At 35.1% G+C, this 25,956-nt stretch overlaps 1 protein-coding gene and 1 pseudogene across 2 annotated transcripts in view; one reads left to right on the top strand and one right to left on the bottom strand.

Moving 5' to 3' along the window:
* The window catches only part of LOC113178457 (spermatogenesis-associated protein 2 pseudogene), a 37,007-nt pseudogene extending 31,153 nt beyond the window's left edge, over positions 1–5,854 (bottom strand).
* Positions 5,855–6,713: 859 nt separating this feature from the next.
* The window catches only part of Tdrd3 (tudor domain containing 3), a 130,177-nt gene continuing 110,934 nt past the window's right edge, over positions 6,714–25,956 (top strand). For both annotated transcript variants that reach the window (XM_077795209.1, XM_077795210.1), the window contains exon 1: positions 6,714–6,795. In XM_077795209.1, coding sequence (XP_077651335.1) covers positions 6,755–6,795 — 41 coding nt within the window. In that variant the 5' untranslated portion in view covers positions 6,714–6,754. The remainder of the gene's footprint in view (positions 6,796–25,956) is intronic.

Below are 25,956 nucleotides of genomic sequence, written 5' to 3'. Positions count from 1 at the left end.
TATGAGAGAAGAAGTGAAAGAAATATTTCAGAATAATGACAAAGTTCCTTCCTTTAAAAGGAACCTGAAAAAGAATTATATTGATTTTATAGAATTAAACCTTGGAGATAAAAGGCAGTTTAGATTTTAATCATTTAAAAACAGATTGGAAAAATAAGGTAGTCATTATCAAAATCTTTCTCTCTGAGCATCAACCCTAAAATAGGTCCTCATTACCTCACTGTAGCTTTTCTTTGTACTAATCAGACAGTAGGACATTTCTGGGAACAGCACTAGGAGATGGAACATCCTAAAGTAATAATTATTTTTCCCAAGGGACAATGATATCTCTGGGAATTGCATTACCAACCAAAAATTTGGCATAAAATAAATCACACATACATCTAATGATACAGTGTAAAAGCAAATATTGAGACATAGTGCAGAGTAAGGGAAACAATACAAATAAGAGCCTAGCAAGTTTCTGGCATAGAGTAGATAACCCATACATTTTAGTTTCAGATTACTTTGGATACCTAACAAATTGCCCCCAAATTTAGTAGCTTAAAACAATAATGACCACTTATTCTGTTACACGTTTCCTGTGGGCTAGTAAATCAGGCTCAGCTTTTCTCTGCTCCACAGCATCTAAAGCCTCAGTTGGAGGATTCAAAGGTTGAAGGCTGACTCATCTGAAGACTCATTCAATCACATATCTGGCAGTAGAGGGTGATTTTTGGTTGGGGACTAACCTAGGCTTGTTTACTGTAACACAGACAGCTGGCCTCTCTGCCTCCTGAGCTTCCTTACAATATAGCAACGAGGTGGGTGGATAAGTAGAGAGAAAGCTAGGCAAATGATAAATAGACCAATAATTGAGAAAGAGAAGGAGATTACACAGAAGCTGTTTTGCCTGTTGTGACCTAGGCTCAGAATAAGCAATCTTATTTCTGTTATATTCTAATGGTTAAAAAAAAATCACAAAGATCCAAAAGGAGGAAATATAAACATATAAACTTCACTTCTCATGGGGGGCATGTGGCACTTACACTGTAAGATCACAAGATGAAATATATATCTGTGCTGCCATTTTGGGAAAATACAATTTGCTAACCTACCCATAATTTGAAATAATAATATTACATTTGAAATTGTAAAAAATAAAAGAGTCTAGAGAATTTTATAACCCAAAGTATTTAAGAAATTACAGCCTCTGAATAAAAGTGCCATTGAAGTTAATTATCAGACTGGGGCCATCAATTGATTATTCCAGTGTCAAGAATTGAACACAGATTTTCTCAATCTCAGTTCTATAACAACTCACCTTATAAGTATCCTTTAAAATATACTCATTTGTTCATTGATTAGAAAAGAGTCTTATTACAAATGAAAAATTTGAATTTTTAAAACTAATATTGGAATCTGGGATTCCTATAATCCCAGCAACTAGAGAGGCTGTTAAAGGGGATTACAAATTTTAGGCCAGCTGGGCAATTTATCAAGACCCTGCCTGTCTCAAAATAAAAATTAAAAAGTGCTGAGGATGTAGCTCAGTGGTAGACCAGCTCTGGGTTTAATGCCCAGAACTGGAAACAAACAAACAAACAAAAAACCAGAAAGCAATATTGGAGGAAAATAGTTCCTAGCTGAAATTTTAAAAATGTAGGTATGTCTGAAAAAAAGACTGGCTTTGTGATTTCTTTAACATCTTCTTTTATATGAGCTGAGTGTATGAGGCAGTTTTCAGCATGACAATGTGCTTGTTCCTTAACCCTATTTCTTATCTGAGCTGTAGGAAACCAGAGAACTGAAGCACATCTACTTCAAAAGGAATCTATGGATTACAGAGTGAGTAGAGCTCTTGGTTCCCAGGTGACCCAAGCACAACTGTAATTTGGAGAGGGGTTTCATATAATGCACAAAAACAGTGGAGGAAACACATTACTGTTTGACATCTTGAGGCCATGAAAGTTTGGGGGCAGTAATAGATAATCCCTTAAAAATAGAAACAGCAAAGAAATAGAAACAGTCAAAGAAATGACTGTAGCAATTATGATATTTGATACTTTCCTCCAGTAGGTTGTGAGTAACGAATAGAAACAAGAGGCCAGAATAGAGGAGAGTGAATTGTTACTGCCTATAAGTTACACAACTCGCAAGGAATTTTTGCAAAACTGTAATGAATTATTGCCTGGGAGAGGATAGGTGTTAGAAACATGATGCTTAAATGTTGTGGTGACGCTGTGAACAGTGACAATAAATTTTGAGTATACATGTTAATGAATAACTCAGAGAAGGCTTATGCAAATTATCTACAGTTAACATTTAATTAGCAATGATTTCATTTAATGGTTTAGGGTTTTTACTTAACAGTTTAGAATTAAAGGGTATCTAGATGAATTATTTGAATAACTTCTATTAAAAACTAAACTGTTACTTTTTTTTCCCTTCATTCTGAGTCAAGCAAAAGCATAAAACTGTTCCAATTTTCATCCTTTACAAAAACATTTACCAAAGCATCTATTTGAAAACATCTTTATAGAGTTTTGTTATTGTTAAAATTCAGAGATCCTTAGAGTTTTCAATGTGGATGCCCTGTATAATGTCATTTCTTTGCTATTCCCAGAATCTTAACCTCTCATAACTTCCAAGTCTTTTCATGCCACTAAAAATCCATGGCAGCTTTGAAAGTTTACAAAAGTCATAAAAGCACAGATGGAAAGGTGCATGCAAGTCAAGTGGAGCTGGGTAAACTGGTGGAGGGTGGATAATGGATATCAGAAGTTTGAAGTACAAATTTCAGCTCTGCTATTGACCAGATATACAAAAGTAAACCTTACTTTCCTCATCTGCAAAATGGAGATTTTACATCCACATACACAGACACACACACAAATAGCTTTGTTAAGATTTACTGAGATAATTGAACATAGAAACTAGAAAAGGATGCCATTAAACTACAAGGGAGGCCATAGGGAAGAGGAAGGTTCAAGGGGAGGGAGGAGGGGGGATTAAGGAGAGAGATCAGGTTTCTCTCAAAAGATTTAATTCCTCTTTTTTGTTTTCTTGTACCTAAAAAATTCTTTTACTCTCCTTAGGAGTTCCAACTTCAGCTCATTGCAGACTTTATACTTTCTGTAAATGAATGATTTATCTAATTAAAGATGAGAATCCATATTCTCATCTAGTTTGTTATTACCATTTTCCATGGCATTAACTTATCTATATAGAATATTTAACCGTAAAAATTTTGATGTGAAAAAATTAGCATAACTCATTTTTCCTTTTTATTTTGAAATGTTTCAAACCCCATTGAAAAGTCAAAAAAATTAACAAGCTGTTGGGCACAGTGGTGCACACCTTTAATGCCAATGGCTTAGAAAGCTTAGTCAGGAGGATAGCAAGTTCAGAGAAAGCCTCAGCAACTTAGCAAGTTAACTAAGTAACTTGGTGAGATCCTGTCTCAAAATAAAATATAAAAAGGGCTGGGGGTGTGGCCCAGTAGTTAAGTGCTCCAGGTTCAATCCCCAATACAAAAGGAAAAAAAAAAAAAAAGACAAAAATTTAATATATTAACAAGCACTAGGACCTCCAATTGATTAATTCACTTTTAGTATTTTGTCATGTATTTCTTTCCCTCATTCCTATCTATACATATCTGTATGCACATATTTATATAGATTTACTTTGGTATAAAATTCCCAAGATTAAGAATAATACTATTATTATATCGAATAGTCATACCATCATCATACCATAATTCCATTATACTATCCAGTTTTCAGACCATATTCAAACGTCTGTAATGGGTCACAAATAGTTGCTTTCATTCGTCTGTTTTTTTATATGTAGGATTGTTTTCATTTCTCCTGCATCTTTTTAATCTCAAAGAAATTTCTAAGACATTTTAGTAGTCTTGGTTATATTTCCTGTAGAATATGCCAGTCTGGATGTATCTGCCTGTGTCTTCAAGTCTAATTTGTTCTGATAATCCCCTATGACTTTTATTTTTTTATTTGAATCAAATGGGGTGTAATTTCTCATTTTTCTGATCCCCTATGACTTTTAAATGTGTTTCCATCTAGACCTGGGTTTTTCCACCTTGGCACTATTGACATTTTGTGCTAGATAATTATATATTGGGGATGCAGAATTGTCCTATTCATTGCAGCTTGATTAGCAATATCCCGGGCCTCTACCCATCAGATGCAGTTAACAACATCCATGCCCTTCAGGTTGCCCTGGTGAGAACCACCTCATGAAGCTTGCTTGAAATTAGCTTAAATAATTTTGGCAAGAAAATTTCTTAAATGATGAGTATGCCTAATTGCACTATATCAAAAAGCACATGACATCATATTGCCTCATTATTTGTGATCTAACTTTGATCATTTGTTCAAGGCAATGATTTTTTTTTAAAGGTAAAGAAATATTTTCCATTTTGTAACATGTCATGTCTTGGTACGTTTGAGACCATATTGGATTTCTGTAGTGTAGAATCTTTACCCAATGGCTTTTAATATTCTTTGATGAAATTTGCCTGAACCAACTGTAATTCATTTAGAAAATTATTATTTTTCTATCATTTGTTCTACATTTATAATCTGATATTGCTTTCCAAGAAAGTGTTTCATCCTCCCCCTCCTTTATTTTTAGTGCTCAGAACTTAGGCATTTAAAAAAAATTCTATGTATGTTATCAATATTGTCTTACCCTTTATGATGCACGTTGTCCCAAATTTTTCCAATAGAATTCCATTCTTAAGGGAATTCAGTGTTTTGTGGCATATTTCACTTAGTTATAAGCATCATGCAATAGCAAATTCTCATTGTTTTACGCTGCCTGTGATAACAAATGTATAAAAGATACTCAATTTACCCCGTAAGGAATTCTGGTGATTGAGACAACATATAATTTCCACAGTTAAGAATTTGCACTAATCGCAAAATGTAAATAACTGTGAAAAGAATATCTATTTAAAAAACAATACAGATATGGGTGATTGTGCAGGCCTATAATCTGGAAGCTAAAGCAGGCGGGTTCCAAGTTCAAGGCCAGCCTCTAGATCTGTCTCAAAAAGAACTTGGAAGGTAACTCATGGTAAAGTGCCCCTAGGTTCAAACCTCAATACCAAACCTAACACAAAATAAATAAACGAACAAAAAAGTAAACAAAACAAAAAATTTGGGAAATTAATTTTGAGTCATCCCATTTACTTTTAAAATGCTATCTTTACCCTGTCCTCCTGGATACAATGACCAGTGCCTACACACTAAAATATACTTGCAGCGTATGTATGACCTAAATACTGTACACTATTGCAAACTGTAGGAAATACAGTTACTTCTGATTCTAAAAGTGCTTTAAAACTTATTCCATTATCAAAACCAACTACTTGGAAGCAAATTTCATAGCATTTGATTTTAAAAAAGCATCGTAATTTTAGAACTATGACTTTTGGAAAAGTCAAACGGACAACTCAGTTAAAACGAGAAACATTTGTAGTGAGAAATTTTAACTCTACTTAAGAGTAGTTGTCTCCCTTCCTTCGGTAACTTAACAATTTTCTCTGCAAGAGCAGTTCTGCCTAGTGCCAAAGTCTCTGCTCCAAGTCTTGAGCCACGGCGAGCGGTGGTTTTGGAGTTTAAGTTCTCTGTTCTCCGGACTTGGAGGCTGGGAACAAGGCCACTCAACAACCGACATCTTCCCCCTGAAAGGTGAAGGGACGAAAAGACCTGGAAGGTGGGCAAACTTCTATCAAGCGTCTGCGCATCCTGCGTTCCTTTCTGCCTGCTCTTTCCTGATTGGCCCTCGAAAGAACCCACCGCCCAATTTCACTGGCACGTCTTACGTGCCGCTCGGCGTCGCCGCGCATGCCCACTCCGGGATCCCATCTGGGCTTCAGCTCTCCAGATCTCTGGTGAAGGACACAGATAAATCTGCTGTGGGATGGGCCTAGTGATATTAGTTGTCAAGGTTGCAGCCCCGCCCCCACACGTAAAGGAGCCCAGAGGGAGGAGGACAGGAAAACCAAGGATTGACATACAACTGCCTGATTTTCCTGTTTCCTAAGTGCAGGTTTTCTTAGGTAGACTATTTAGTTTCATTATGGTATTAGACCTGAGTAATCCTGTAGGGACTCAAAAACACCAAGGCTGCATTTTTGTTTGAGTTCCTGCAGAGAGGAAGGCAAGGTGGGATGATGCTGGGGTGTGTGTGTGTGTGTGTGTGTGTGTGCTGGGAACCCCTTGAGTTTTACTGCACAAAATGTGGCATTAGGGTTGTTCTGAAAGCTCTGCCCTGCTACTGACCCTCTAAAGCTCTCTTGCCCGGAGTTGCCGGACTATCAGCGCTGGAAAAGCGAACCTTACATTCTGCTCTACAAAGAACCTTTTCACCCAAGAACCTAGCATTAAGGTGTTCAACTCAGAAAAGTGATAAAACAAAGCCTTCCGTCCTTTTGAGTCAAGTGTCTTCCGATTCCCAATACCCCAGACCGTGTTTGACTCGTCACCACCCAGGCACCCGCAGCCTACCAGCGCACAACAGGCCTGCCCCTACGGCCGCTTGGAAAACGCGGCGAGCGGAACCCGCACGCGGAAGTGCGGGCCGCACTGAGCATGCTCAGTTGTACAGCCGACCAGAGGAGTTTTTTTTTTCTTTTCTTTTTTTTTCTTTCTTTCTTTCTTTTTTTCTTTTTTTTTTTTGGTCTCAAGTAAGAGGCCTCCCCCACCCCCACCTCCGCCCCCCACCGCCCCCGGCCTAAGCAGCTACCATGGCCGAGGTCCCCAGAGCGGCGTTGTCCCAGGCTGGTTGGTAAGTACTGAGTCCCGCCGGGCCACGGGCGCGGGCCGGGGCCCCAACGAGGGTTGGGGTTAGGGGCGGCGGGGTGCGTGTCGGGGTAGGCGGAGGCCGCTGCCCGCCCCCGGCCTCTCCCCGGGTCCTCCGGGCCGGCTCCGCCCCCGCCGCCACGCGGAGCCGAGCGAGTCCCTGCTCCCCTCGGGCGGCGGCCTCGGCCTCGGGCGGCGGGCCCGTGGAGAGGCCGGGGACTACGGGCTGAACGGGCCGGGCGGATGGCGGCCCAGGCCCGAGCCTCGTCGCTCAGAAGGACCTGCAGCGCCGTCCGCACGGCCACCCGTGGGTGTCGCGGCGGGACGCGGGGAGGCGAGGGCTGCGGAGCCGAGCGCGGCGGAGTGAGCGAGAGCGGCTGGAGCGGCTAGAGCCCGCGGAGCCGCGGGAAGTTGTGGGGTACAGGCGCACGGCCCGCGCCGCTGCCCGCCACCTCTTCTTTGCCCTTATTTGAAAGCAGAGCCCGGGCCATTGTGAAGCTGCCTTCCACGGCATACACACAACTTCAGAAGCTAAGGATGACCGCATTATCAACTCGCGGGGGGGTGCTCCGCAGAACTTTTCTTGAAGGAATGGCGCTGTTCTGATTTTCAGACACGTTTCCTGTCAAGATTTTAGGATCCGAAGGCAATTAAAAAATATGCGAAATTAAGTATTTTCTGAGTCTGCGTCCATTATCGTTGTAAACATCCACTTTACCTTCAGTCAAGCTTTCCCCAGCTTTGCATAGGCGCAACCTGGACTGACGGTAGCATAGGGGATGAAAAGGATTTGCCTAGACTCTCAGAAATAACTACCTTAGTGGAAAGGGAGAGGGAGGCATTAAAAGATCAAACACAAATAGTGTGGTAAACTATAGAGAAGAGACAAAGTGTGCTGTGGAATTGAAGGGAGTTAATTTTCTAGAGAAGTGGACTTTGAAGCATGATAAGACTTTCTAGACATAGAAAATGCTTATTGTTTTGTAAAATGGATATGGATCATGGTTCTTGTTAGTAGGAGGGTTTTCAGTTAGCATCTAAGACCCCAAAGGAAGAAGGTAGCCCACAGAAACTGCCAGTTCTTAAAAGATGTCTGGTTTTGAAAATTTTTGATTAGTAGAGTGATAATCACACCTGTGTTTTGGAGATACTGCCTGTGGCTTTACAGGCACTGTTGTTCAGCCCCTTTCACTGGTGCAGTGACTGAGGCAAAGAGTCCTTGAGGAACTCCCTAATGACACGTCTAGAAAATGGTGAGATTCAAAAGTGAACTATAGAGTCTGATTCCAAAACTGGTGCTTTAACCCTTTTGCATTATTATTATTATATTTTTTACTACAGCTTTCTTTCTTTTTTTCCCTTTTCTGCAGAACACCATTGGCACACCAAAGTGTAAAGTCAAACTCATTCATTTTTATTTTTGTTCTTTTATCTGGAATCTTTCCCAGTTTCTTTACCTCATAAAGTAGTATTGAATAATCTGGGATCACTATTTGAGTTTTTCCCCATTCCTGATTAGACCAAGTCTAACTAGCAATATAATTTTATTTACAAACTCAAGTCGTTTGCTGCTTTCGAAAATAACCCCACCTCCTCTAGAAAGGTTAGTCTCTTTATTAGATTCCAAAGATTTTTTTTCTTTGGACTGCTAAGCTCCTTTAGGGCAGAGAATCATGCCTTATTTTTCTGTGTAGCTGCAATGACAAGGAGTTCTCAATAAAGTCTGATAGAGTTGACCTTGGAATACCCCTGGCTTTCAGAATTCCCGGGTTGGACCTCTGTCCACTCTTCAGAGTCTTTTCTTGTTTTATTATATCTTATAAATCTCCAGCAGTGTTATACTGTAGCATTTGCCACACAGTATTGCAAGTTAACTTTATATATATATTTTTCCACCAGTTTGGGCTACTTCTGTATGGCAGTGACTGATAAAGGTAGTAGTAATCTGGGGGGCTAAGACTATCTAGGAGTTTGTGAGTTTTGTGTAATTCTTGGTGGATATTAAACATTAGTCAAGGCATGTGTGGAAAAAGACATGAAGGTCTCTTAGGCTTTAAGATGGCTTATACTAGGCCTTTATTTAGAGACTTACTGTGTTAAAATACAAAATCTCAAAGGTTTAGGCAGAGAATACTGGAAGGGAAATTTTGGACAGAGAACAGCTTTGACCAGCTCATTCCAGTTCTTACATGCTGAGTTTCTTCTTGAGGTTCTCTGTTATTGTTATAAAAAAGAAAGCCAGTATTTTTTAATAGTATGTGTTTATTGTAGGACCTACAAAATGCTAAAATATCTTCACTGTTAGTAAATCTATCTAATCAGTGTCACTTAAGATAATAGCCTAGGGAAATATTTAGTGTTTAAAAGCTTATGCTTCTCAAAATGTGAGATTTAGGGGGAGGTAAAAGTCTAACCTATCATTCAAGTTTACTGTTATTTTTAGTTTTAAGTAATTATTTTCCTTTTAGGTCTCTAATATTCAGTATAATCTCTACACAAATTGTTATTTAAAAATATAACTTAAAAATTAGCCACCCTGGCATACTTTGCAATAATTTTTTATTTGCTTTGTTTTTCCATTAATGGCTGGTAGCACACAAGTATTAGATTTTGCTGAATTGAACTTAAGTTTCCAGGACTTTTGCAGTGTGGTGCTTATGTTTAAATAATTCATTAAATGGTAGCTTGGTCCTTTATAATGCTTAATTACATGCATAGAATAACTTTACAGAGGGGAAATGTTTTACTTAGTATTTGTCTAGGTAATAGTACTACTTTTGCCTTTAGTTTTCTTCATTCCTCTTTAGGGGCTATTGTGTATTTCTACTAACAGCAATTAGGTATATAAACATTTTGAAAATATTTTTTCTTCTATTCTAGAAATGTGTCAAGGACCTAATCAGTGCTTTCTTGTTTTTGAAAAGCTGTTGTATAACTTAACTCTGTCAGTGTAAAGATGAGGAAACTGAAGTGTAGAGAATATCAGTAATTTCCTCAGTTGAAATTGGCAGTACTAAGGGCCCAAATATCTAGAATAAATATTCAGTTCTAATTTCCACTGAGCTGTGATGATCACTTCTAATTTAAATTGACCAAAAATAACACATTTTAAAAGGGAAAATTGGATTAAAGCATTTTGTGAAATGTAAATTAACTTTTCTGTTTGTTTCTTTGAATTAGAATCAAGAAAACCTTTGCCTGGCAATGGATCACCTAATTGCTGTTTAGGTTTACTTTTTAAGTCTAAAAATATCTGAAAAAGTAAGGCCTAATATTGTATATTTTTGCTTTTATTTAGCAGTCTTGAGTGAAGACTATAAGATAGCATTAGAAATAGTGCTTTCCTTTTATTCTGAACAATTTTTTTTAAAAGAAACCTCAGATTACTAATATTCGAGGTTTAATCACAAAGTGCTCCAGGTTTTTGACTTTGGTTTTTTCTTTTTGTGAAGAAGGTAAAGTTGAAAGGGATCAAGAAGACAGAGGTCTTTGAGTGTTCTCCCTTTAGTTACTGGTGTACTGCTATGCTGATATCTTCTGTCCCAAATTCATATCTACCTCCCTTTTCATCTTTGAAAATCAACAAAGATTATAGCTTATAAAAGTCTTCATAAAAATGCAGCACTGGGCTGGGGGTATGGCTCTGTGGTAGAGCACTTGCTAGCATCTGTGAGGCACTAGAATGGATCCTCAGCACTGCATAAAAATAAATAAAATAAAATAAAGGTATTGTGTCTGTCTACAACTAAAAAAAATAAAATAAATATTGTTCTGAAGGAGATCAATCATGGGATACAAGAAATAAGGAACACAGTGGCAGTATGGATTATGAAGGAATTACTGCTCTCTTGTCTTAAAGGGCTTTCCCTTTCCCAAATTACAAATGTAAGTTTTATTTTTAACAGGGTTATATATTAAATGCAGTTTTTTTATTAATCAGGAATTATGAAATAGCATTTCATTACCACTTTGATATATATTCTCTTAGTATACTTACTTGGAAAGGATCAGAACCATTATAACAACTTTTAGATGCTGAAAAACACTAGAAGAAACCAGTTGCTTTTTATTTTGTTTTCAGGAAAGATTATTGGAAACATACTTCTATTTTGAAATATTTTCTTTCTTTAATGAACCTTTGCAATTATCTCTTTTGTTTGTAAGTTTACAAAATTAAAATGTGCAAAGATTATCTGCCTAGTTGACATTCTGTCTCAAGATGTCTCACATATTGCCTTGCTGCTTGTATTGATATTGTAAACTGCCAAAAATATTTTATTAAGTTGTTCAGGTTTTAAGGTCCTATTTTCAGTGATTTTTTGGTGACTAACTTATAAATCTGGTTTTAACTGCTTGTAGACTTGTATTTGTGCTTCAAGCATAAAGAAGGTTTTTAAAAAACCTTCCTACCTCAGTAGATTGAAAATAATTATCACACAGCAATATTTGCTTACTCAACTAAAAATGGCCACATTTCAAGAACCATAAAAATATGACTATGTAAATTTATTTTAGCTTATGTTTTTGATAAAAGAATGTTGGCATTTTGACTTATGTTACAGTTAAGTCATATCAGTCTAAAAATTCTGTTTTTTTTTTTTTTTTTTTTTTGAAAGGTATATGATCTGGAAGTAGTTGAAGAATACTTCACTTCCAGATAATTTTTTTTTGTGGGGTTGCGGGGGAGTGTGTGTATGGGGATTGAGCTCAGGGGCACTCAACCCACTCAACCACTGAGCCACATCCCCAGCCCTATTTTGTAATTTATTTAGAGATAGAGTCTTAGCGCCTCACTTTTGCTGAGATTGGCTTTGAACTCGCCATCCTCCTGCTTCAGCCTCTGGAGTTGCTGGGATTACAGGCATGTGCCACTGCACCCATCCAGAGAATTTTTTGTGACTGTGCTCCTCACAATGCAAGCTTTTAATGTAAAAATTTGGGAAACTCTTGTGAAGCCATAGAACAACAAAGAAAAGCAAAGAAGCAGGGGCAAGAAATGTGTAGTAATGATGTAAAGTATTAATAAGAGTGTCAAATCAATGATACTGATAGCCGAAAAGAAACACTTTGGTGGTGGAGAGAGAAAGAAATGTGTAATGCTCCTGGGCTAGATATAGAGCCTTACATGTACCTCAGTACTGTAGCTCCTATCAGGTTCACATTTGTACTTAATGGGTGTGAGTCTATGTGTGTGCATATGGTTTTCTCACATGTATTGCAGTTTTATAGCCTTTGAAGTAGAGACAAAATAGGTACCCTCATCTCAATATAGTTATACTGAAGATATAATATCTTCACAAAAGTAAGTCAATATGAAGTATGTAACCAAATACAATAATGGTACATTGAAATACATTTAGTAATTTTTTATGCCTCCTGTGTTTGTTGCTAGAATGTAGTGATGCATGGCAGGCAGAATTTAAACATGTTAGATGCTGGTATGTTACTTGTTGGGTGTTGTGGTAACACATCTGAGAGCAGTAAATCCAGATTTGGGAAGTCTTGAAAGCTTTCCAGTACTAATGATGTATGAGCAAGGTTTGTTGTATATGTCTTCTCAATATTGTGTCTTTGGGGAAAAAGCAGAGCAGATACCTCATTGCACCTATTCAGGAAATAATTATTGGACATTGTGTTGTGGCAGGCAATTATTTAGTATAATCAGGTGGGTTATGGGTTGATATAGGATATTAGAGTGTGAGGTGCCTTTGAGTCATCTAAAATAAGATGTCAGCTAGGCATTAGGAAATACTAATTTTGTATGAATAAAGACCATGTAGTCTATGGAGGGAGTCATTAATTATATATTCAAAAATATTGCATCTGTTACAAAATATAAAGAGAAGAAACATTGTTCCAGATATCCTTAGGAAAAGGGAATTTGGCCTCTTCATGGTGGTCTAAGAATGCTTCCCCGAGAAAAATTAAATAAGGGGAGAGCAGCATCTGCAAAGGTCACAATGTGATAGGGAGCATGGTGAGTACAAAAGTCTGAAGGACCAGGGGGCTATAGGGCAAGAAAGAGATGGACAACTACTTAGGGGCTAGATCATGTAGCTTGGACCTTGTAGGCCATATTCAGTTTTTGTGTTTAATTCTGTAGTTAATAAAAGTCAGCAGGGATAACATCATAGTTAAGTTTTGATGTGTCCTTGCACCAAATAAAATGGAACTGAGAGTAGATGTTGATGGTTGCTAGAGAACAGTGATTGATTTGAGAGACATTTATGAGGTAAATGGACAGAATTTTTTTGATGGATTGTGTATGGGAGTGACAAAGGTGGTATCAGGAGTTGACTTGTAGGTATGTGTTTGTATATTGGGAATCCATTACAATTCAGTTAGATGGGGACTTTTAGAAGATGACTACGTTTTTGGTGGGTGGGTTATGGGTTGATATAGGATATTAGAGTGCGAGATGCCTTTGAGTCATCTAAAATCAGATGTCAGCTAGGCATAGGAAATACTAATTTTGTATGAATAAAGTCCAAGCTAGAAATACATGTTTGAAGTAATTTGACTGTAACTAGTGATTGAAAGAACATAAGGATGAGATAAACTAAGGCTATACTGTCCAGTATGGTAGATGTTAGCTATATTTGACTGTTGAACACATAAAATGTATCTAGTCCTAGTTCAGATGTGCTGCAAGTATAAAATGTACCCTGAGTTTGGAAGACTTGGGAAAAAAAAGTGAAGGTAAAGATCTCAAGTTTTATATTGAGTGTGTGTGTGTGAGTGTGTATGTGGTGCTGAGGATTGAATCCCCAGTGCCTCATACATGCTAAGCGGGCATTCTGCCTCTAAGGCACAACCCCAGCCCAGTATCTGAAAGTTTTTGAAAAATTTTCCCCATATTCCCAATAATTCCTCTAAATATAAAAATTCAAATTTAAAAAATCAGATGCAGCCTTTCAAAATGCAGTCTGTCATAAATAGTGAAGATCTTAATTAAAAAGCATTTTTACTTTACTAAGTTCTTAAATGGGACCATGCAGAGTTTGAAAGTTAATAAAGATGGATTTTGTAAAGTATTTAATGTGAAACATTAAATATGAAACATTAAATATAAGTATTGATAGAAAAATTTGCCAAACAAATTAAGTCAACATTTTATAATGAGTTTGTAATTGATTTGTTTTAACAGAGATATAGGGACTAATATAAGTTAAAGTATGCAGAAAGTTGATAGATTTTGTGATAAAATTAATGAGGTGATTCTTCTTTTTGCTGTAAATATGTTCATTCCATTTTTAGATCCAGAGAAGTAAAAAAAAAAAAAATATTGTCTTTTCTAATTGGTTAAAAACTTTGATGCCTTATAATTCTGTAAGCCTCTGTAAGGAAAGAATTAAGTCTTTTCATATCAACCTTGTTGATAGAATCCAATTACTAAGAGAGATAGCTAATGATAATATGAATAATGATCACTATTTTTTTTAAGAGAGAGTGAGAGGAGAGAGAGAGAGAGAGAGAGAGAGAGAGAGAGAGAGAGAGAGAGAGAGAGAGAATTTTTAATATTTATTTTTTAGTTCTCAGCGGACACAACATCTTTGTTGGTATGTGGTGCTGAGGATCAAACCCTGGCCACACGCATGCCAGGAGAGTGCGCTACCGCTTGAGCCACATCCCCAGCCCTAATGATCACTATTAAAAGTGTGTATTTGTATTTAATTAGAAGTAAATTTTGAAATATGTTGATAAAATTTCTTTCCTTGACACAACCAACTGTTGTTTTTGAAATATTCTCTTTCAAAGCAATGTTAATGGAAACTATTTTTAGAAGTTTAAGTTAGTGTAGTTTGTCCTACATCCTGATTGTTTCCTTAACACATATCATGTTTTATAAGATATACCACAAAGTCTTAATTTTTTTTCCTTTTTTTAAAAAAATTTTATATTTCAGAATTGCTTATAGCTGTAGGTCCCTGATTAGAAAGGAGTTATGATGATGAGATCATAATTCATGCTAGGACCTTTGATGAGGCACAAAAGTAGGCAGCTAGGAACTTTGCTGTCTGGTAAGCTCATGTAGGGTTCCATTCCACAGGGTTTTACCTTAGAACACTGCTAAGCATAGGTCGTTCTTTCCTTAGCTGTAAGTTATGAAGACCAGAAAGAACCCTGTATTGTTTCTGTTTAGGACATAGAACACATGAAATAGGCTTGTTCTCAGTATTCCAGCTCAGTTCACCATATGTGGAATGGCAAACGCTGGTAACCCTTTAGCCTGTGCTAAGAGCCCAAGTTGATATGCAGAGCTTCTACTTCTAGGGATTTGCCATGAATTTTTCTCCATTTACCTGTTGATTTCTACAGAAGGGTTCACTTTAAATTGATAACAGTGATGTATTAGTCCATTTTCAGTTGCTAATACCACAATATCACAGACTGTGTAAGTTTTAAATTAAAGATTTATTTTGACTCACGGTTCTGAATGTCTGCATCTGAAGTGATGGCCTTCTTACTGGCAGAATCCCATGGTGGTGGTGAGCATCGTATGGCAAGAGACAAGGAGCACATGCGTGTATGTATATGCATGACTTCTGGTATATCTCTTCAAATAAAATGCTATCAATATTCAAACATATATTAGAACCTTGCCTAATCAGTCTCTTCCCAAAGGCCCCATCCCTGAACACCACAGTAGGATTAAGGTTTCGCCCTCTTTAATAATGAGGATTAAACTCCAGTGTAAGTTTCAGAGGAGATTAACTCTATTCAAACCACAGCACATGAGATTTCTCCAGAACTATGTTGATTGACTTCTTTTCTCAGTTTTGCTTCTTGGAGATGGATGGGGTAGGGTTAGTTCCTAGGTTCCATATGAATCTTCTTTGGTTGCTACATTTTGGAATTGAGCAAGATTAGGATGTGCCTTTCCCTTAGTTTGGTTGCTGCTAATAATTTTTTTGACTATTTCATCTGGATGTGCTTATTTCCTTTGTTTATTATCGTTTTCCTTCTTCATTTAATTAAATTAGTCATACATTCATCAGGAGTTTTTTAAAGCATATATGTATGAGTTAAGTGTTTCTTTTATAATTAAAAATTGATAATGAACTTTTCATTTACACATATTAAAAACATGATGGCTGTTCCAGTACTGTGAAATTTCAGTGCTCCTTTTCATGTCTGTGTTTATATTTTTGTTGGTGCAAAGTAGCCACCCAAAATAACATTTAACTTCCTTGATAAGCATATCTTTGGCTGCTCTTTGCTGCACAAAACACCTGCTTTTGTGCTCATTAATTTTTCTGGCAGTTATTGACTTCTTTTACATTGATATTTCACAATTGAAAGATTTGTTTATAACAAAATGGGAGTTTGTATGGTTGATTTGACATCATGAAAAAGAGAACAATGTCACAAATATTTCATTTAACAAGTATAGGATAATGAGATTGAATTTAATACTTTGTTAAATTATGAAGCCTGTGGCCATGTCAGATTGCTCTAAAAGTTTCTACATGCTTTCTTCTGTGTTTGCACTTATCCCATCATAATGCAGTAACACAGCTGTGAGTTGGTATTGATCTATGCTTCACACCTGAAATAGTTCTGGTTTTACTGGACATATTTTGAATTTTTTACTCAGTGATACTATTAGAATTATGATGAATTTGAGTAAATTGATATTAACAAATGAGGCCCTTTTTATTGGCTATTTGTACTTTTTGATTTATTTAATATTCTTTAAAAATATTATTTTCAGTGATAATTTTATGTTTATAAAGGACTTTTCACCTTGTAAATCTCATTCTCCTACATTATATGGCATTCCATAATTAGTAATAGTATGTATTTGCTTATACAAGGGGATTGCAAGTCTTATGGGTTTAATCATATTGGTCATACCTACTGTGACACATTGAAGAAACAGTCATGTTTGTTATGAGATAATATACAGTATTTTATATTAACTATACCAATTACAGTACAAGGGGATTGCAAGTCTTATTTATTTATTTATTTATTTATTGCAGTTCTTATTGGTTTAATCATATTGCTGATATCTACTGTGACACATTGAATAATAGTCATGTTATGAGATAATGTACAGTATTTTATGTACTGTATTTAATAACTTTCTTATATTTTGTTACAAATTAATATTAGTTTAAAATTGGTATTATTAAATTTATTAGTGCCATTATTTTGGTTAACTTGTTCACATGATTTGGATTATTGTCTCACTGTGTTCTCATGGAAAATAAAATTCAGTTAGACTGTTGGTGGGTCTTTAAAGTATTTTATTTTATCATAGTAGTTTCATGTATGTATATTAACCTATTTCTAGTTCTTGGTATTGCTTTAATTCTTTAAACAAAAGTACTGGAAACATGTATGATTATAAATATCTATGTATCTAAGACAAGCACTTTCAAAGTGAAAAAATAGGCTAGTATTTGTGTTTTTGTTATATTCAACTTGCTTGTTGCTATTATGGCCTGCTTAGCAAGTACCTTCCTCCTCCAGTTTTTTTTTTTTTTTTTCTCTTTGCCTGAGTTCCCAATATATATGGACCAGTGGGCAATAAGAAGTTGGTATTATGGACTGGGGGTAAAGCTCAGTGGAAGAGCACTTTTCTAGCATGTGTAAGGCCTGCGTCCCATCCCCAGAACCAAAAAAAAAAAAAAAAAAAAATCAGCATTGTGAGAGGAATGGGCTCAAGAGCTTTAATCAGTCTGTTTGTGATCAAAAATTAGGTTATTTTGAATAGGTAAACATTGATATTGAATTAATTAATTAGAATTCTATTACAAAACTGTATCATGAAGTATTACTTAGAAACTAAGGGAATAGTTACAAAAGCACTTCTATATTGCTGATCATCAGTTAGGTTTACATCTACATCTTGAGGAACAGAATGGCTGGTGGTTGAGAGCACTGGACTCTGAAGTCCAGTTCTCCTGAGCTGAGGTCAGTCCTGGGTCTGCCACTAATCAGCTGTAACCTTGGACATGTTTCTTAATGCTCCCTGCCTAAGTTAGCTTATTCATAAAATGGTGTCAATTGTAGTACACCTCATAGTACAGTTATGAGGCTCAATGGCAAAATACAGAGTTCTTAGAATGCTGCTTTTTATTTGTTGAACACTCAGTAGATACTTACTGTTCTTGCTATTTAAATTCAAGTCTGGTTATTATTGCCAGTTAACGAAATTATTATAATTTGGGCAGGTAATAGATTTCTGATCATGTGTCACTTTTGGAAAAAGTTGATACTGTTTATTTTAGAAAACCCTCTATAAGCCAGGTGCTGTGGTTCACACCTGTAATCTCAATAGCTTGGGAGGTTGAGGCAGAAGGATCTCAAGTTCCAAGGCTAGCCTCAGCAACTTAGCAAGTCCCTAAGCAATTTAGTAAGACACTGTCTCAATGCAAAAAAGAAAAAATACCCTCTGTTGAGAGGGTTATCTTATGGCTTTTGAATCTCCTATTAAATCATATTTTTACATTAGTCTTTTGTAATCTCTCTCTTTTTTTTTTTTGGTGCTGGGGATTGAATTCAGGGGCACTTGACCACTGAGCTACCTCCCCAGCCCATTTTGTATTTTATTTAAAGGGGAGGGTCTCACGGAGTTGCTCAGTGTCTCACTTTTGCTGAGGCTGGCTTTGAACTCGCAATCCTCCTGCCTCAGCCTCCCAACCCACTGGGTTTACAGGCATGCACCCACCATGCTGGCTTTTTGTAATCCTTAAGTAAACATGAAATAATGGCACAGGAAGAAAGAATATTTTATATTCATTATTTCACTTGTATAGGAAGAATAGAAAGAAAATTGGTAGAGGAAAACTGTCAATATTCAGTCTCTTACTATGGACTTGATTTTAATAAGTCTCAGAAGCTGAAGGCCGGTAATATATTGTTTAAATGTGACATTGTTATTATGTATTTGTCTTTCATTTTTGTTAATAAGGGTTTCAACTTAAGGTGTAATGGGATGCCTTCCTCAAAAATTAAATGTGTGCAATATTTTATTAAGACTAAATTCATTGTTCAGGAGGAAGGACTTATCTTTTGAGTCTGGGTTTTGTGAACAAATAGCTTATATAGCATAGCTTAACTTAAGTAAAGTTGGGAGAATATGACCAGTGAGCCAAATATGGCATGCTGTCTGTTTTTGTAAATGAAGTTTTATTGGAACACAGCAAGAACTATTCATACACTTACTGTCTGTGGCTCCTTTTGTGCTTTAGGGGTAGAGTTGATTAGTTCTGACAAAAATGATATGTTCTGTAAAGCCTATAATTTTAACCCATGTCTCTTTAGAGAAAAAGGTTGCTGATTTCTACCTTAAGTAATTAGTAATATCTATATATTAGTCCATTATTACTCAGAAAAAATAAAGATTGAAACAAGTAAATGCTGGTTATTCTAGTATTTGCCAATAATATTGTCAAAAATATTTCACAAAAAATATTGTCAAAAATAACTTGCCAAAACAACCAGTCTTTGTTCTTATCGTTATTTGAAGTAGCTGGTATGAAATGGGTTGCCTCACAGATCAGTAAATCCTTACTATTTAGTAGGAATGTGCCAGTACTTGGCAACAGGGGTTTTCTTTCAAATATAGAGTGGTCAGTTGTTTTTGAAATGGTCTACTGATTTTAATAGAACTTTTCCATTATGCCTGTGGACATATAGAAATCCTTTATTGGCTTCAAATAAGCATTTCTATCATATCCAGACAACTTTTGGATTCTATAGATAACAAGCAATTTTGTTTTGTTTTGTCTTTTTAAAAATCAAACCAGTACTTCTTAAGGAGAGGAAAAAAATGAATACATGGTTGAAAAGCCTGCTAAAACATATCAATCCTGAATAAAAATATAAGAGTTTGTTTTAAATAAGTAAATATATTTGATAGTCATATTTAAATTAATAGTGTAAGGCTGATTATTTTTATTAGAAATTGAACTTATGAGGGGCTGGGGTTGTGGCTCAGTGGTATAGCGCTCACCGCTGGGTCGCTGGACACTCAGCACCACATAAAAATAAATAAATAAAATAAAGGTTTTGTGTCCAACTACAACTAAAAAAATTATGTATACACACACATGTATATATGTAAAAAGAAATTGAATTAATGAAAATAAATTTAGGTCTTGATTTAATAGTTTTATAACAGTGTTCAGGGGACTACCACAAAGGTCACTTTGGTGTATTGGGTCTAGAATTAACATAGTAATAACAAGCAAACATGCTTACATTTAACAAATGTAACCAATAATAGGCAATAATAAATAATAAATGCCATTATTGGGAAAACTAGGCCCTAAATTTTTGCTAACTTAATGTGACAAGTACAATGAATTTGAGAAGTTTGAAGAACATATTAGGTTTTCTCTAACAAAAATACCATAGGTTGTTTAAACAATAGAAATTTATTTCTCCTGGTGCTGCAAGCCAGGACATAAAAGAACAAGGTGTTTGCAGATTTAGTTCCTGGTGATGTCTCTCTTCCCTGATTGTAAATGGACACCTTGCTGTATCCTCAAAAAACAAAACAAAACAAAACAAAAAACCAAAAGAAGCAAGTTCTGTGTGTCTACTGGCTCTGATCCTTTCATGATGGCTCTACCATCATGACCTAATTACCTCCCACAGGCCCCATCTACAAATGCCATCACATTGGGGATTAGAGTTTCAACATATGAATTTTGGGAAAACACAAACATCCTGTTCATAACACTATTAAAGGGAAAGTTGGCCCTGCTGCTTCTCTCTAGTCTGCTTTGAAGGCCTGGAATTTTTCCAGTTATTTTCAGAGAACCTTAAGCCTTTGGTAACTGGCTCGAGTATCTCAGAGGACTTCTCTCAATTCTTTTTGCCCACTTTTTATTTTTTGTAGTTGAAAGCCTAGAATGTTTAATTCATTATCAAATATGATTATTGATATGACTGGTTTTAGTTTCCAATTTCATTATTTTTTTATTTATCCTATTACTCTTGCCTCCTTTTCTGTTGAAGCATGTGTGTTTTAGTATTCCATTTTATGTACTCTGTTGACTTTTAGGTGTACCTCTTCATTTTTTTTTTAATGGTTCTTCTAGAGAATTTATGCTTTAGATTTCTACTTCATACTTTTTAGTATTTTTTTCAGACTTTAATTTGAATTTTAAAATATTTAGAAAGATATTTCTCCGTGCTACTCATTTGTAGTTTTTCTTTTGTAAAGTAAGTTGCATTACAGGTGTCAACAGATTAATGTGTTACATTAACTAAAACTTTATAATATTGCAAGTGTAGTGGTTTATTAAAATGTAGATTAATAATTATGAAAAATGTTTGTGTTTAAATTGTTTTATGTAGTAGAATATATTTTTTTCATAAATTTTGTGCTTTTTAAATTTTATTTATTTATTATTTTTGGTACTAGGGATTGAACCTAGGAACAGTTCACCACTGAGCCAGTTTTTATTTTTTATTTTGATACAGTATATTGTTAAGTTGCTTAGGCTTGCTTTGAACTTGCAGTCTGAACTGCTGGGACTATAGGTGTACACCACCATGCCTGGCAAATTTTGGGTTTTGATATTAATGTTTGAAGTATGGAATTCCAATGAAGATAATTTTAATTTCTTTTAATCATAAAATTTTCCAAGAAGCAAACCCTTCTTTCAGATATGTAACAAGAAGTTAGAAATTAATGGCCATTTTTTCGTTGGAAGAAACATAAAAAATATAAAGTATAGTCTCCTAGGAATAGGTGCAAGCATGTTTTGTTTACTGTTTTAATAAGTGATTGGAAGGTATAGGAGGACAGAAAAAATTTTCAAGTTGTCAGGAGATATCAGTCTTTTCTAACTGGCAAAATGCTAAATTCAGAAGATTAAAGTCTAAGAAGATATTTCTTTTGGCACATTTTTACAATTAAATGCTACATTTTATTAAATGAAACACAAACCAAGCTTGCCTTATTTATTTATTTATTTATTTATTCATTCATTCATTCATTCACTCTTTTATACTAAAGAAAATACAGATCCAATAAGTTTTTTTTTTTTTTTTTCTCCTCTCTACTATTTTATAAGAAACGGTGATCTGGCTCATAGTAACCTTAGGTAACTGGGGTTTCCTATGTCTTTTACAGGGAACTTTGTAGTACTACATGATTTTTTTTCTTGTATCTGGCATAAATATAATTATGCGATTTAAAATTTCCTTCTAGTTTTCTTTTACCTTCAGTGAACTCTGCTTTATTTACTTCTGCCTCAATTCCTTAATGATATGGGAAGGGATATGATTACTGGGTCAATATATGGGGCTCTATATTATTCTAAGCTAGGTTAATATACTAGCATTCAGTATTTTCTCTATCCACTCTTTTTTGCCATTTCTCTCAGGTATCATTTTACTTTTTACTAACTTTGGGCAGGTTAATAATCTAAATTTTCTCATGTATAAAATGAAGATAAAGTGCTACTTTCTTCATAGTGTTATTATAAGGAATAAATGAAATACTACTATCAAATGCCTAGAATGATATTTTAAGGCACAGTAAACATTTGTTTATATCATTATCTCCACCCTGATATCATCCTCTTCTGTTCATTCTGAAATCACCATCACAGTCTGCCTATATACTGCTTATTATTTTGCTCTTAAACTTGAGCAGTAGTCTCCTAACTGATGGTTATACCTATATTTCTAGTTTATTTACACTTTCCAAACTAATTTACCAAAAATAGAACAGGACACTGCCCAGTTCAAAAGAATATTTCTCCATTGCTGATTGGGTCAAACTTTGCTTTGGTGTTTGCAGATGTTTTGCCTATTCAATATTTGTGGTGTTTTTTTTTTCCTAAATATTTTTTGAATAGGTTGAATCCATGTCTCTTTAATAGCACTTACAAAATTAGATTATAGAAAATTTCAGTATGTTGATTGGCAATACTGTTCTGTTTTAACTTATGTAATTAATGATTTCTTATAAAAGATAGTTGCTGATTTTCTTAAAAAATTACTTAAAATTTCTATCAAAGGGGCTGGGGATGTGGCTCAAGTGGTAGCGTGCTCACCTGGCATGCGCTGGGCGCTGGGTTTGATCCTCAGCACCACATAAAAATAAAATGAAGATGTTGTGTCCACCAAAAACTAAAAAATAAATATTAAAAAATTCATTCTCTCTCTCTCTCTCTCTCTCTCTCTCTCTCTCTCTCTCTGTGTGTGTGTCTCTGTCTCTCCCTAAAAAAAAATTTCTATCAAAGTAATATTTGTTGGGCTGGAGATGTGGCTCAAGCGGTAGCGCGCTGGCCTGGCATGCGTGGGGCCTGGGTTCGATCCTCAGCACCACATACAGACAAAGATGTTGTGTCCGCTGAGAACTAAAAAATAAATGTTAAAAAAATTCAATCTTTCTCTTTAAAAAAAAGTAACATTTGCGTATAGTTAAAAATCAATTGATGTGGAAGGGTTTATAATGAAGGACCATAGTCCTTGCTGTACCCATCTCTCTCCCTCTACTTCCTATATTGAACGCTTAAGGATTTTTAAACTCTTATAATATTTATGGTTGTTTTCATCTTTTTTCAAAATAATATATGTTTTTATCAGGTTGCCTTGATTTTATAATTTTTAATATAGTCATATTCTATTACTTGCTCTTCCTAATAAGTTATATTCTTTTTAGTATCCCATTATTTGCATTGCCTATTTATTTGTACTTTTACTGTGTCCAGGTGGATGATTTGTTCAGTCTGTCATGCAACTATAATTAAATAGTCCATATGTTTAAAATTGGTTGACATGTAGTCACAACTTATGGTGTTTCTGTTATTGTAACTGGGAATTTTCTTTATAAGAAATAATGTAAATAAGCTCTGATTTCTTTTATTTATTTATTTTTTTCTGTACTGGAGATTGAGCCTAGAGTTGTTCTACCACTGAGCTACATTCACAATCCTTTCTATTTTTTTTTTTTTTTTTTTAAATTTTGAGACAGGCTGTTGCTAGCCTTGAACTTGGCATCCTTGTGCTAATCTTCCTATCTCTGGAATTACAGGCAGGTGCTACCATGTCTGGCTTACTTTCATTTTCTTATACAGCGTTTTTGTTGTTTTTTTTCATGAGTTTCCAAATGCCTTTTTAATTTGTTCTTGCATGGCTTGTTTTATCGTATCCTTCAATTCTTGTAAGAGATACATTCTCAATTGGTGGCATATACCCCTTGGAGAAATTGGTTGTCTAAGTTTGGAAAGTGCTACTGCCATATAGTGTGTACAGCACCCAAATGATGCTAGATATCATAGGATGCTTAACACAGTGCCCTACAACAAAAAAATTTCTAACCCAAAGTGCTAGTGTAGCAAGGTTGAGAAAAAACAAAAACAAGTCAAATATATGGAATTCCACCTTCCCCTTTGCCTTTTCCCTCTTGGATACTTCTTGAAGTGCTCCCTTCTTTTTTCATCCTAAAGTGATTGTTTTTGAATCCTGCTGTGTGCTTCTCTCTTGGAATTTCAATTTATTACTCTTTGCAGTTAGATCCCCTTTCTAGTTGCATTTTCTTTCCTATTTCATTTCCTTGTTATATCTCATGTAATTTAATTTACTGTGAATGAATGGATAAAAGTAAATGTCTTAGCTTTTCCACAGCTGAAACTGGTTATTTTGCCTTCACATCTGAGTGATATTTTGGATAACTATGGAAATCAATACAAGAGGAAATAATTTTCTTTCATAATCTTGTGGGCATTAATCATAAAAAAATCTGGTGCCAACCCCATTCATTTTCCTTCTTATTTAGGAGTTGTTTTTCTGTATGTAAAATCTTCTCTCCATATAATTGGTATTCTGAACATCCACCTTCTGTCCATGTTGTTATAGGTAGATCCATTTGTAAAGCAAGTACCTAGAATAGTATTTGGTATATATTAGCCGCTCTATGTGTAATTCTTATGTGAATTAATGTAGTTTATTGTTAGCATGACTGTAATAGTCAAGTACAGTCATGTACCACATAACATTTTGGTTAATAAGAGACCACATGTAGGGTGGTGGTTTCATATATATATAATCAAGCTAAAGAATTTCTATCAATTAGTGATGTCATAGGCATTGTAAACATAGGAGAGTATGTTTCTCATCTGTTTGTGGTGATGTTAGTGTAAACAAATCTATTTTGTACTGTTGTACTGTTAGATACCATGTATTTTAGTTTATGAAAGTGTAAGGCATACAGTTATGTCTAATACCTGATATTTGATGACAATAAATGATTATGTTGCTAGTTTATGTATTTACTATATGTTTGTCATTAAGAATGCACTCCTTTTATTCATTAAAAAACTTGGCTGTAAAACAGCATGCTGTGTCACACAGGCAGCAGCCTCATGTATCCTGTGTCTACTATGTTTTTTGACTGCATCCTTTGCTCTTATGCTTGAATTAATCTTGTATTGTTTTGTTTATTATGGCCATAGGATTTTTTAATATTCGGATCTCACAAGGATCTGTGTCAGGGAAGGCCTTAGCATTTTATAATTCAGTGTGTAGCACTAGACTATATAATATATATGTTATACATATATTATATATATATTTATATATATATATAAATATATATATATTCAGACACATGCATGCACATACTCACATCCACATGCCACATATAGCCTAGCTCTGTAGTAGGCTATATCTAGACCTATGTAAATACACTTTATGATGTTTATAGAGTGACAAAATTGCCTAACAAATACATATCTTTCTCAAGAAATGTCCCTGTTATTCTGTGACACATGACTGTATGTGAATTTATACCTGTAACATTTTATTTATTTACTTTCTTACAGATTAAAAATTAAGGTTATTTATTATTTTTGTGTTTATTTGAAATAATATTGTGTAATATAGTATCTTTACACATGTCTTCTTGTAATGTTCCTGTGTTTGAAATTTTATTTAGTGCTTGCTTACCTGACATTTGAATTGCTATGTTAGAGGAAATTAACTTCAATAAAATTTAAAATTAACTTCAATAAAATTAACTTCAATAAATTTAAAATTTATCTAGATATGGCCAAATTACTCTTCAAATTTTTCTGGTTTTAAAACATGTTCAGGAATTTATCTCATATTTTTTTTTCTTTCTTTGAGTGTTCTATATCTTTGAAGCAATTTTATTCTTCCAGATTCTCAA

The sequence above is a fragment of the Urocitellus parryii genome, chromosome 2 (assembly GCF_045843805.1).
Source record: "Urocitellus parryii isolate mUroPar1 chromosome 2, mUroPar1.hap1, whole genome shotgun sequence".
Lineage (NCBI taxonomy): Eukaryota > Metazoa > Chordata > Mammalia > Rodentia > Sciuridae > Urocitellus > Urocitellus parryii.
The sequence above is the reverse complement of the archived record's forward strand: the minus strand, read 5'-3'. Positions and strand labels throughout refer to the sequence as shown.